The sequence below is a fragment of the Prenolepis imparis genome, unplaced genomic scaffold (assembly GCF_030444845.1).
Source record: "Prenolepis imparis isolate NDT839.2.m4 unplaced genomic scaffold, iyPreImpa1.0 SCAF_1, whole genome shotgun sequence".
Taxonomy (NCBI): Eukaryota; Metazoa; Arthropoda; class Insecta; order Hymenoptera; family Formicidae; genus Prenolepis; species Prenolepis imparis.
In genome coordinates, this window is record NW_028141159.1 from 9,094,154 (window position 1) to 9,106,553 (window position 12,400).

At 31.2% G+C, this 12,400-nt stretch overlaps 2 protein-coding genes across 3 annotated transcripts; both read right to left on the bottom strand.

Annotated features, from left to right (window-relative positions):
- Positions 1-1,989: 1,989 nt before the first annotated feature.
- Positions 1,990-5,772, bottom strand: LOC145944710 (uncharacterized). Of its 2 annotated transcripts, none has more exons than XM_083053275.1 (5): positions 5,431-5,772; positions 4,790-5,103; positions 4,174-4,426; positions 3,307-3,662; positions 1,990-3,047 (listed from the first exon to the last, which is right to left on the bottom strand). In XM_083053275.1, the coding sequence occupies exons 1-5, from the start codon at positions 5,580-5,582 to the stop codon at positions 2,734-2,736; spliced, it is 1,389 nt and encodes a 462-aa protein (XP_082909401.1). In that variant the 5' UTR covers positions 5,583-5,772; the 3' UTR covers positions 1,990-2,733. The 2 variants fall into 2 exon arrangements, with proteins under 2 accessions (XP_082909401.1, XP_082909392.1); XM_083053266.1 differs by having other exon boundaries at positions 4,790-5,115.
- A 1-nt stretch (position 5,773) lies between these two features.
- On the bottom strand, positions 5,774-9,346 carry LOC145944717 (uncharacterized). The gene is made up of 2 exons (XM_083053278.1): positions 7,655-9,346; positions 5,774-6,659 (listed from the first exon to the last, which is right to left on the bottom strand). The coding sequence occupies exons 1-2, from the start codon at positions 8,592-8,594 to the stop codon at positions 6,328-6,330; spliced, it is 1,272 nt and encodes a 423-aa protein (XP_082909404.1). The 5' UTR covers positions 8,595-9,346; the 3' UTR covers positions 5,774-6,327.
- Between the last annotated feature and the right edge of the window lie 3,054 nt (positions 9,347-12,400).

Sequence of the window (12,400 nt, forward strand, 5' to 3'; positions counted from 1 at the left end):
CAACGACGATGGAGCAGGGGTTGGGATACCCTCCGTCGAAAGGTAGGGGTTGCAGGGCTCTTGGAAGTCCCGCTGTAACCGAGAGATAGGCGGAGCTTACATCTCGCACAGGGTTGTAGCGCGAGATATCGAAGCTCATCTCGCCTTCGTTCTTCCTTTTCGTCTCGTGACGATTTCGATCTCATCGTATAGCTTTATTTACGCATGAGTTTCTTTGTACGATGATCTGTCGGTTTCTAAGAATTTTGCAACTTATAAATTTATTCGAAAAAAAAAACAAGAATAAAAGATATAAAAAATATAAAATAATTATATTTTATTTTTTATTTTTCTATATATTTCAATTTCACCCATTTTTTAGAGAAATATCTTTATATAAGAGTTTAAGAATACCTTTTTTACACAGTACCGACACAATATAAGAAATGTTAAATTTTTTATTTGCTTAATAGATTATACATAAAAAATAAATAGGATATAAAATAGTCACGTACTATCTTCTTTAATTGTAATAAAAAAATTATAAGATGGTTTTATCATTATTTTCCATACTTAATTAATTTGCTTAATTTAATTTAAAAAATAATTAAGGTAAAGTTATATTTAATTTATTTATATTTTTAACACACATTTATATTTTTAACACGTATAAAAATTTATGATTTACCGATAATGACTTTTAAAATATGCATGATGATGTTAATTACGATGAGGATTTCGTAATGGTAATAACCATATTAATTGATTTTGGATAAATGAAATTTGTGATGAAATGGTATATTATGAATTGATTGATATCTTTCCTCGTATCTCCGTAATGGCGAAGTCTACATGATTGTGCGTCAAAAGCTTTTTGTGATGCTTTGACACGGGTCGTATGCTAATTTATCACGGTGACAATGAGGCTTTCGCATAACGAGCGAATATTAGTTACTAACCATCACCCATGTCAAATTTTTATATAAAAGAATAATATGCGTGATCCACATGTGCATTAATAGTCTTTCATTTTTGTAACAATGTGATATTATTTTTCATTTAAAGATTATATTTAACAATTATTAAAATTTAAGAAATCTATCTGTCATAATAACTATATGTAAATTATCAAATTGTTATTTGTTTATTATTTCTTATTTGTTTATTTATCCTTTGATGTTTATTTATCCTTTGAATAAAAGAAATAAAGGTAGTATTTTAACATATACTACCTTCATTTCTATTGTTCAAAGGACAATATTTTTTATAATATAAAATGTGTTATAAATAAACGTCAGATATGTTCGTATCTTAATGCAAATACAATGTGTGTTCATTGTACAAAATATTTAATTTATAAAAATCTAAATTTCCTATCATCGCATCTCTTTTATAATAAATAACATCCACTTTCATTATTGTGTTAAAGTAATAAAGACATTAAGTTTAATTGAACAAAGACCGTAATCTTGCTACGTTATGTATGTTAGTGCGACATAGTTTCTGAACGTTATTAATATATTTAAACAAAAGCTTCAGTCGGAGCTTTTCCTTTGTGTCCGGCTAGTAACCACATAAAAAGCTTATACTTCCTCTTCCGACTTTGATCACGAGTAAAAATTGTTTTAAACTCGTGTAAGATATGATAGTAATTTTTTTTATTCATATTATCCGAGAAAGTTAAGAATATTATCCATGTTTTATAACTACAAAGTTTAAACAAACTTATATTTATCTATTTCTTTTGGCAGTATTAAATTAGTTATCAGATGATACTTTTTGTGTTGCAAATTATTTTATTTTTTAATGTAAAAAGATATAAGTATAACTTTGTCAAAGTATATTATCGCAAATTAATATGGGCATTAATGTAAAGGTATGGATATTAATTTGAGGTCACACACAATTAAACAGACTATTTATGTTTAATGTACAATTTGAGAGTTTATTCTCCATTTGACATGTACGCGTACGTCTATTGTATAGTTAATTAAATTATAATATCACATATTTACAGTTAATTTTTTTTGTGCGCCAGTGCTAAAAGACGTAAGATGGCATTTGTCTCTTTATAATTAAAAATGAGTAAGATGTATATCGCTTTGACGTCAGCTTTATTGGCTTTACTCAATTTGTATGTACATTTGCGAAACTAATTTTCATGCCTTCATAGCATAAACTTTTATCGTTTAAACTACACAGAATACATCTACACGATTCGAAAGACAGTTACAAAAATATATATTGGACAACCGGTAGAAGGGAAGTGATTGAGAATAGAAGCATTATTATTAGCGTCTGTGATTGTTACAAGATGCGATCTCTGATTTGCATCTCTCATTGTGTCAACTTTCGATAACTTTATCTTTTATCAGACTCCTCGTCATTTAAATTATCTAACATTATGATTCAGTGAAAGATAGTTTCAAAGCAGCAATATTCACATTTAGAAAAACTTTGCTGTAAATATCTCTTTTTTTGTGTAAAGCATAAGATATTTAATCTTTCTTAATAATTATCGGAATTAGTGTCACATATTGTAACATGCAGCGAGTTACTTCTAAAAATTATTTCAATAGTTTCATTTTAATAATCGTTATTCCTGTTAAACATAAGAAGCAAGTTTCGATTTTTCTGAAGATATATTCTTGGAAGACAATTTATCCTAAGAAAAAATTTTACGTATTTTATCTGTAAAACATTAGTTTTCTTAATTTTTCCTTTATAAAAGTGACAAAATTAGAGAGGAATGATTTAAGCATCATAATGAACGGACATTCTAGTTGCACCCTGTGCTGTCTGCGCAGGGTGTCTGGTCCTATCGCGTAAAATATTTGGTGTGTCTTTGGTATATCTAGATGATATCCGTGCGAATTTATGTGACAACTCGTCCATCGCATGTTTTCCTTCCAACGTTTCGTACATTGGTATATTAGAGTCCCTGTGTCGCGTTTTCATCGAATACAAAGCCGGTGATGGAATTTCACAAGGTCCCATGTTTTCTACAATGTGATATTTCGGCTTACAATATCCGCACCAGGATTGATCGAGGATCTCGGCATCATCGCCTGAAATAAATGATAATGTTATTAATAAAGATATTACAGCTGTATCTCTCTCTCGGATAATATTTATATCAAAATCTATATAATAAAATCAAATAATTGTAAATCAAACTAGAAATCTAATTAATTAATTTAAAAAATAATTCTTTTAATTATTATAAATAATAACAAATGTAATTATTTTAATTCTAATTTATAGTCTTTAATTACAATGGTTTTAAATATGATTTAACTTTTTTTAATGTTAGAACGTCTCGCTTACCATAATGCCTTTTAGTCGAAAAATTAGGGTTATCTTGGAATCTACAATTGTTTCTTTTGGAGATTTCTTTTGGATGTCTCCTAATCGAGACATTACCGCAACGGCTACATTTTCTTCTCTCGACAAGTTCTGCTTCCGTGAAGGACTTTATTTCTGGTCTCGTATGCGCTCGGCGGCTTGACTGTTTTGGCGAGGTTATTGTTTCATATCGATCGGTTGAATTCCTTTGCGGAATCCAATTTTGATGATAGCCCGCTGATAATCTTCGAGGAGGATTTTTCAACGCTTGAGCCGTATACAGATCTTCTTCCGACATCGCTTCATGGATATCGCGATCGGGTACGTTGCGATAATACCTAATCACATGGGTACTTCGCAGAAAATTGTCATATCGATGATAGAGTGTATATGATTAAAAAGAATATCGAGCCAAAAGCATAATGTAGATGATTTATCATGGAGCTGTTTAATTATTACGTATCCCGTTTATAATGTGCTTTATGTCTCTAATTTCTGATTCATACTATACTTTGTCATGTATAATTCATTTAGTTCTCCATTAGCTTTGAATAGACCATCCACGTTATAGTATGATTATACTAACAATAAGATAAATTGAAAATTAGCATGAACCAAATATATATAATTAAAATAAACTAGTTATAATTTTTTATAAATAAAACAAAAAATATAGTAAAACAACATGCACAAATATATTTTTTTATATAAATTTTCAATTTCTCAAGAGAGATAAATTACAATAAATCTTGTTTTTTTTTTCTAATAAAGGTATTAGACATTGTTTACTAAATTAAAGATGTTTTAAATAATATTAATGTATATATTTTATGGATTTATACTACAAACCTTGTTGGTGAAGGATGAGTTTGATACAGTTTTGGTGGATATTGAGAGTAATGAACTCTATGCGGATTTTGTTGTTGATTAATTATTTGCATTCGTTGCTGTGTTCGCAGAGAAGCATCTTTCTTAACTGGATTTCGTTCTATTGCGTGTGGTTCACCTGGTGCATCAGATTCTTCATCTATCTCATCGTCTGCTTCCTGTTCATCGTACTCCTTGTCGAGAGACTCACCGACTCTTTCTTGATCGTTTTCTGCTGTAGTAATATATTTTGTTTTGATAAACTAAATCGTCACAAAAAGATATATATATGTATATATGGTTTTGTGTTTTTCATCATGTTTTTCATAATCATATATAATTATTTTATAAATTAATATATATGCTATTTTTTGTATAATATTATTATTAATTTTTTAAGGATTAATTGCTTTTATGATTCTTTTATGTTTTATATGTTCATATATATGCAATAATGATTAAAATAATTTGTAATAGTTTTTATATTTTTCTACCTATGTTTAAACTATAATATATATATTTGAATGTATCTCTTAAAATGTGCATAATAAAATTTTGTAGAATAAAGGAAAATCAATTTTATTTTTACATTTCATACCTTCCTCTTCAACATCATCCTCTAGATTATCTTCCGTAAAATTTCCTAATTCTTCGTCAATGTATTCTACGTTGCTTTCATCTTCCTGCCGATTCTTATATCGATCTTTGTTTACCACAGCAACGTTATTAGCATAATCTTTATTTTTACCAGATTTTGTTGTATCTTGTTGATATCGCTGCGGTACTTCCGTAAGATCAGAGGGATATTTCAAGTGCATCGAACGTGGGTAAGTATTATGTTTAAGAGTCTTGTAAGAATTTGCGGAGGAATAATAGCTCACCGTCGGTTCTGATATAGGATTTTGATGGCGTCTAAAAATGGAACTGCTCTTAAATCACTTTCATTAAATATTTAAGAAAAATATGGTTGGGTTTAAGATTAATATTTTTTGTATAAATTTAGATATTGAATCTTTCGCGAATATATATATATATATATATATATATATATATATATAATATAATAATATAGAAATATATTATCAAAATTTTCGATAAAAATATCATATATACATATATATATATATATATATATATATATATATATATATATGTGTGTGTGTGTATGTAGAAGTTTGCATATAAAATTATATATATCGCATATTTCTTCCCAAATTAAAAAAATTTGTTAAAAATTACCTAGTGTTTTTATCAGTTGTGTCTTGATTGTTTCTTTGTGGATATTTCCAATATGCGTCGGGTGGGACTCTAGCATCAATAGGTTTTTTAGTAGACCACGAAGATGTATATGGTGAAGTGTATTTTGTCTTATTTCTTCCAATTTGTTCCATTTTTGTTAGATATAGCTTGTATAGATATTTAAACGTTGTCAAAAAATGCGTTCAATTTTTCTCATGCTTCACAGTATCTTCATTAGATTTTATTCCTTATGGTTCATATATTTTTATTCACTTTGTTTATCTCTCTCTCTCCCTCTCTCCCTCCTCCACCCCCTCCCCTCTCTCTTTGGCACAAACTTTTTATTAACGTTTAATATGTTTTTAAATTTAATTTAAATTTGATTTACACGTATAATAAAGTACGCAGTCATTGATTTATGAATACTTTTACAATTTTTTTTAATCACAAGATGGCTCGTTAAAAGTATCAATTTAACGTGAAAATTTTAAACTAAAAGATGAAAAAACGATTAAACAATTAAAAGCTTACTTTGGCACTATCAAGATCGTTATTTTTTTTTGCCATACACAGTTCTTTGTCACGATTTGCAATCCATACGATTTCTTCAAAGTCTGCTCGAAGTTTCGCAGGATGATATCAAAGACTGACACTGATATAAGAATGAAGAAGGAGTGACACGCGCGGATGTTGACAAAAAGTTATCAAAAACGGTATTTTTTCAGAAGGTTGACAAGCACACGTTCAAAGTCTCGTTTACGATTATATTGGTGTGGAATGATCTCTCGGTTTCCTAGTACAATAAAATGAAAGGAATGGAACAAGTGCGTAGTTAAACAAGAAGAAATAAAACGGCAATATCACGATAAAGAAACGCGCAGATCATAAATTCCTATTTCACCATTTGTCGGTCTCGTTGCTATCCTCGGGCTCTAAAGAGGTATTCAAAGTGCGTTGAAATTCGTGCACCCTCTGACTCTGTTGCTCGTGATGTAACTTTCGCCACTTAATGCGGCGATTCTGGAACCAGACTTTGACTTGAGCCTCGGTCAATCGAAGTGCGTGAGCCAAGTATAATCTTTCGGGGCCCACCATATATTGTTGACGTGCAAATTCGCCTTCTAGGCGCTCCAATTGCTCCGCCGTGAAGATTGTTCGCACCCTCTTTACTTTTCCGCCCCCACTAGAACCGGAACTCGAGCTGCTATTTTTTGTTGTGCTTTCTTGGCCTAAAAAAACACCAAATAAGCGTAAAAAATAACGCACTAAAAATAAGAACTAATTATAAAGAGATCTAATTATAAAATTGTTTAGACGAAAAAAATTGAATAATGTTGAAATTACAAGAAATATTATGAAAGACATAAAAATACAATATATGTTATATGTTAGAGATAATTAGTATTTTTTAATAAGGTTAAATTTTTCTGTATACGTCAAAGCTTATTCTAATACATTTAAAAATTGTAAAAGATAGTTCTATAGTTTATAAAATATATAACAAATCGTACCTCAAGTTTCAAATTAAGAGATTTTAAATATTGTTGCTTTGACATAGGAAATTTAGATATTTGACAGATATTTGCCTTCTAATGAAAACTAAAATTTATCTGAAGTCAGTTGCACATACACACAGATATTCAATGATCATAGCTTAATATATGTACAAAGAATTACGATTGTTTTTTATTTAATTGAATAATATGTTACATTGAATAATGTAATGTTACAGAGTGTTTTATTCGAAATAAAAGTTTACAATATTTCTATACTATTTCTAAGAAACTAGTTTTGGTGCAAAATAATTTGCAGTTTGCTTTAAATTTGTATTATATATTATATATATTCTTTTGTATAATACATATTCTTTTATAAAAACTTTTATAAAAGCATTTTTTGCTTGCTCATAATTTATATTTAGAATATTTATTGTTATTATAGACAAGGTTATAATAAATAAATATAATTTGATATAATAATTTGTTATACGCCATAAAAAAGATAAAGCAAATTTTAAAAAATGCGTTGCGTTAATATTACATAAGAAAAAAGTGTTGCGCATAATTAATTAATTAAATTAAAATTTCTTTCATTTTTTTACATCTTTGATTACATTAAAGTTGATTAAAGGAAATTATAAAGATAAAGAATTTGCAGTCGGCAGACTCAATAAAAAGCTTGATTAACATTAAAATGCATAATTGACACCAAATATTATAAATACCCTGATGTTTTCTGTACTGTTGTTGTTGACTTCGCTTCTCTCGCTGATTATTCCTCAGGCCTAAAATCGCATCGATAGTGAAGGACTTGGCTTGTTGCTGCTGCTGCTGTTGAGAGTGCTGCATATGCGTGATTGAATGCGGATGTGGCACTTGTGTCGACAGGCTTTGCGCGGATAATTCCGTACCCAGGAGATGCGAGCGTCTCATGCGTTCCAATGCTATGGTTTCGAGGTCTGGGTTCCTTGGTTGCACTTGCAAGTTCCTGAATTCCTTGTGTTCCAGCATGTTCGGATTCTCCAGCAAACCGGCGCCGCCGCGCAACCTCTCCAAAGCTAGACTGCTAATGTGGCTATCTCTCATTCTGTCCAAGGAAAAATTGAATTCCTTCATGCGATCGAGACTGTAATTCTTAAGCAAGCCAAAATCCTTCATCTCTTTCTCCACTACAAAATTGAGATCCTTGCTATATCTGTCTAAGGAGGATAATGACGCATGAGGACTCCTTTGCTTAGTTTCGCGCAAATTAAACAACACGTTCTTGGAGCTGGAGTTTTTGGATCTGCAAAGCGTCGTCGTGGCATCTGACGATTCTTCGTTCTCGTTCAATCTGTCCAATGGATAATTGATTTCACTCAAGTTATTGGCGGAATAACCGAAATCTTTAGTCTTATTCAGTGTCATAGTCAAATTTCTCGTTGGATTTTCGCATGAAAATTCATCGAATCGAAGGGATGTTCTGCCACCGCCTTCGAGGCTAAGATGAAAATCCTTTGGTTCCGTTGATGTATCTTCTTTAGTTTTATCAATAGACAGATTCAACTCTTTGATGCGCTCATAACTTTGAAACGCTCTTAATTGCGATTCCGAATGGCTACTGTCGCTTATACAATCCGATAAGTCTTCCGCCGTTAATCTGCCCGACGGGTCGTTCGTCTCCATTGTAATTTTTGAAACTATTCTTTTTTCTCGATATATGTACTTGTTGCACGTTAATTCTACAGTTAATATTGTTCAACATTCATCTTCTTTTGATTGAAATTAACCATCCATTAAATTATTTCACTATTTCGTAAAGAATGCATTAATTTAATTTTAGAGTTTAATTATGAAGTAATTTATAATTATAGCCGTAAACCGCGAATTTTGTTAAAACATTATATCTGCATAAATATTAATCACAAATTCTTTTCTCTTTCTTTTCATTAGTCGGCTGAATATTCAGTTTTTCTTCTTCACCATAATCAACAGTTTTAATCGTCACTATCAGGGTTACTGTCAGAAAAAATCACTTGTATCTCGTCAATCAAACAAATTACGTCATTCTTATCGTCACACTGAGATTTACTTCAATGTACAATATCGGAAATTCGAAAGATGATTAAATCACTATCACAATCACGTTCATTGTAACTATTATTCCGTCGTAAAAAATTAATTTGTTCACTATCACGATTTTTGTAGATTCACTGAATAACAATTAACTGTACATCACTCGAGCCGGATCAATGGATTAATACGAACGAGATGAAGGAGAGAGCGAGGAAGATGGAAAAGCGCGAGAAGAGAACGTAGCAGTATCGAAAGACCGAATTGCAAAGGCGCCTGCGACGAGATATGGTCGGACCGCGTTGGCGCTCCGCAGCATCCAAGGATAATGATGTCAAGCACGAGGATCACCGCTATCGGATAGGGTTGGCCAACGGGACCAAGGATATCCAGCTAATGATCCCGTACGTGACGAGGAGGGTATTCACCCGCCGCCTCATGAGCCCCTTTCGCCCGCCTGCCACCCTTAACAATCAGTCGACCGTTATGTTTCACCTCCGCAACCCCCAAATGGACCGCAGGATACCCCCTCGTACGGTCAATATTTTTTTATTCGATAAGAGAAGGCCGGGGTGCGCGTCGTTCCCGGATCCTGGTTGGCCGGATTCTGCCATCACTCCGTCTCTGAGACACGCCTACCGCGAGCATCGTGGGGGTTATTTGCGGGGAGTCTGTTACTTTTTTCTACCCTCTATCTCTCGAGCCATCCAGCCAGCATCTACCACCGCCGGCTCGCAACCCGTTCTTCCTCGTCGTCATCCTGCGAAAGCACCCCCCCCCCCATCCTTCCTTACAAGCACCCATTAATAAGCTTTCGCCTAGACCGATGTAGCTCACTTCGAGATGCTCGTACCGACACCCCCAAGCTTCCTAGAAGGCATACCTGCGAAGACGAGCGCGTGCGTGGGCGTAGTTAGCGCCTTGCCTCGACCGCTCGTGTCATCCGCGGCAGCGCAGTGTCATCCGCGTCTAAGACCTTCCGGTAATTAGGTCCTAATGATGATGAGGTAGTTTAATTTTGTTCGGATGATCTTTCTTACGTCGTCTTGGATTGAGATAGTCTTCAGCATCGAAGAGTTCACTCGCTATGGATTATTGGGAGGAATTTCACGCAATTTATCTTGCGAAATTTCACGCTGACTTGAGGAATTCTTGAGCTAATTACATGGAAATGATACTATTATAATAAACGTAAATTAATTATAGAAAATTATTATAAAATAAGATCATATAAAATATATTTATCTACAGAATTATTAACGCAAAATTATATGTATATATGCAAATAAGCTGCAGTATTTTTGCGATTTATTTTTATGTACCTAATTTTAAAAAATTTGTAATTAATAAAATTTTTGAAAGTATATATATTTTTCTTTTAAGAAGTAAATTTTTCTTTGGATTCTAAGATATTCATCTAAAATCAACATACAATCTTTAAGCATTGAGAGAAATATATTGTGACATAAATATAATATTTATCTGCAGCTTTTGTATAATTAAATTAAGATTGAGGCATATGACTGCGCAATGGCGATCATCATTATTAACATATTCTAAAGATGTCGAGGTAAGTAGGTTCTCCTTAATTGCCTCATGCCAATCTGAAACTTCATTCACAATCCCCTCATTAGACGTTGACGGGTATGCGGGAATTTCAGTACCTTGGAAAACCTCTAAGGAGGTTACACTCGAGAGTAAGAGCTTAATTATATCAAGATTTTACGTCATGTTGACTTTCTGCACACATAGTCTTATCTTCTCGTTGACATAATGAAATGCAATGTCTTAATAATATACACAAGTGTTTAATTTCAAAATTTAATTAATTAAATTAAATGTAAATAATTTTATATTAATTTTATGTTATAATATAAAGCTTAAACTGATGTATATATATGATATGGAAAATATTAAAATGTGTTTAAATATTTTATATTAGGGAATGAAATTGTTCACGAAGTATAATATAAAGTATTCAAACATTATTTTAACAATATAAAATTTATATTTACTCATATAAAACATACAATTATGTACAATTCTGCATTCATTAATAAATTCATGTATTATGTCTTTCACAAAGTAGATGTACGCGTGAATAACATCCCTGATAAAAGTTTTACGCTCAAAGAGTCGTTATAAAGTTAAGATTAAGCTATAAATTCCAAATTTACCTCAGCTATTCTTTAACTATTTCACAGACCAGTTCGTAATTGCATCGTATATTATATTTCTTACTACACAAACACTTTGCTATAAACTTTTATCAATGATTCTAATAATCTTTGTCTTTTATTTTTTTTCGCAGATCCAAGAAAATCTATTTATTAGATAAAAAATTTGTTTTTTTGTAAATTAAAAATATTCATATATTTTATCTAAATTAAATTGAAAATAATTGAGGCAGCATTTTTAATTATCTTATATTTTTGAAATATGCAGATTATTATGTTTTATATAAATTATATTCTTCTTCATAAAAACACATTAAATTATATACATTAAATTTGCTATTCAATAATATACATATATAATTTCGACATATTTAATATTATTTATACATAATAATCCCTTTTAGAAAATAAGAATTATATACATATACATATATGTAAAATCTTCAGAAAAGAACGTCATCAGGTTAATTTCTCCACTATCTTATTTTCACAGTTCTCTGATAATTATCAGCTTTTAGATAAGAAGATTCTCTCTCGAGGGAAAGCAAAAGCAGGGTCGAATAAAATTGGCGACAAATGTATAAATTAAATGGTAGTCCGCGCCGTGGTGGGGGTTCGAAAGAATTTCTATTGAAGCTCGATACCCACCCTCTTGATCTCCGACCAAATGACTTGCGACTCACCCTTATTACGGCCTGAAATTTATCACGGAAATTTCGTGGAGTATTTTACCCGGATAATTGCTCCGCTTTATAAGAGCCACCCTTACGAGCCAATATATAAGACAAAGACGATCTGGCGAGACTTCTATTCGCTTCAGCAAGTTTGATTCGATGTGCAGGCAACTTAATGCTTAAATAACAAATTTTATAACAAGAATATTTCCTATTTTACGATGCGACCTATTAGAGAAAATTAAATTTTTTAAGAATTGTGTATATATTTGTGTGATTTAAAAAAAACATATATATATTAAGTCAATTGCGTAACCATTTATTTATACTTTATGTATATATAAAATAATCAGTTTTACAATAGCTAGAATAAAAAAATGTTGGAGAATTTAATTAAAAGTTAATGCTATATAAATAATGTACAAATGCAGTATACTTACTATTCTATATTATTAAATTTTAAAGTCAAATTATATATTTAAAAATATCATTCCAATTACGATAACTAAAATTAACTCTCGCATCTATAAAGTTTTGATATTGTATCAATTATCGATTGATTCGAAAA

Excerpts from the sequence above, each read along its gene's own strand:
- LOC145944717 (XM_083053278.1), bottom strand. The coding sequence starts at position 8,594 with ATGGAGACGAACGACCCGTCGGGCAGATTAACGGCGGAAGACTTATCG. Across the intron at positions 6,660-7,654 it reads ACAGTACAGAAAACATCAGG|GCCAAGAAAGCACAACAAAA; the intron begins GTATTTATAATA and ends GTGTTTTTTTAG.
- LOC145944710 (XM_083053266.1), bottom strand. The coding sequence starts at position 5,582 with ATGGAACAAATTGGAAGAAATAAGACAAAATACACTTCACCATATACA. Across the intron at positions 5,116-5,430 it reads ACAACTGATAAAAACACTAG|TTCCATTTTTAGACGCCATC; the intron begins GTAATTTTTAAC and ends ATTTAAGAGCAG. Across the intron at positions 4,427-4,789 it reads GGATGATGTTGAAGAGGAAG|CAGAAAACGATCAAGAAAGA; the intron begins GTATGAAATGTA and ends ATATTACTACAG.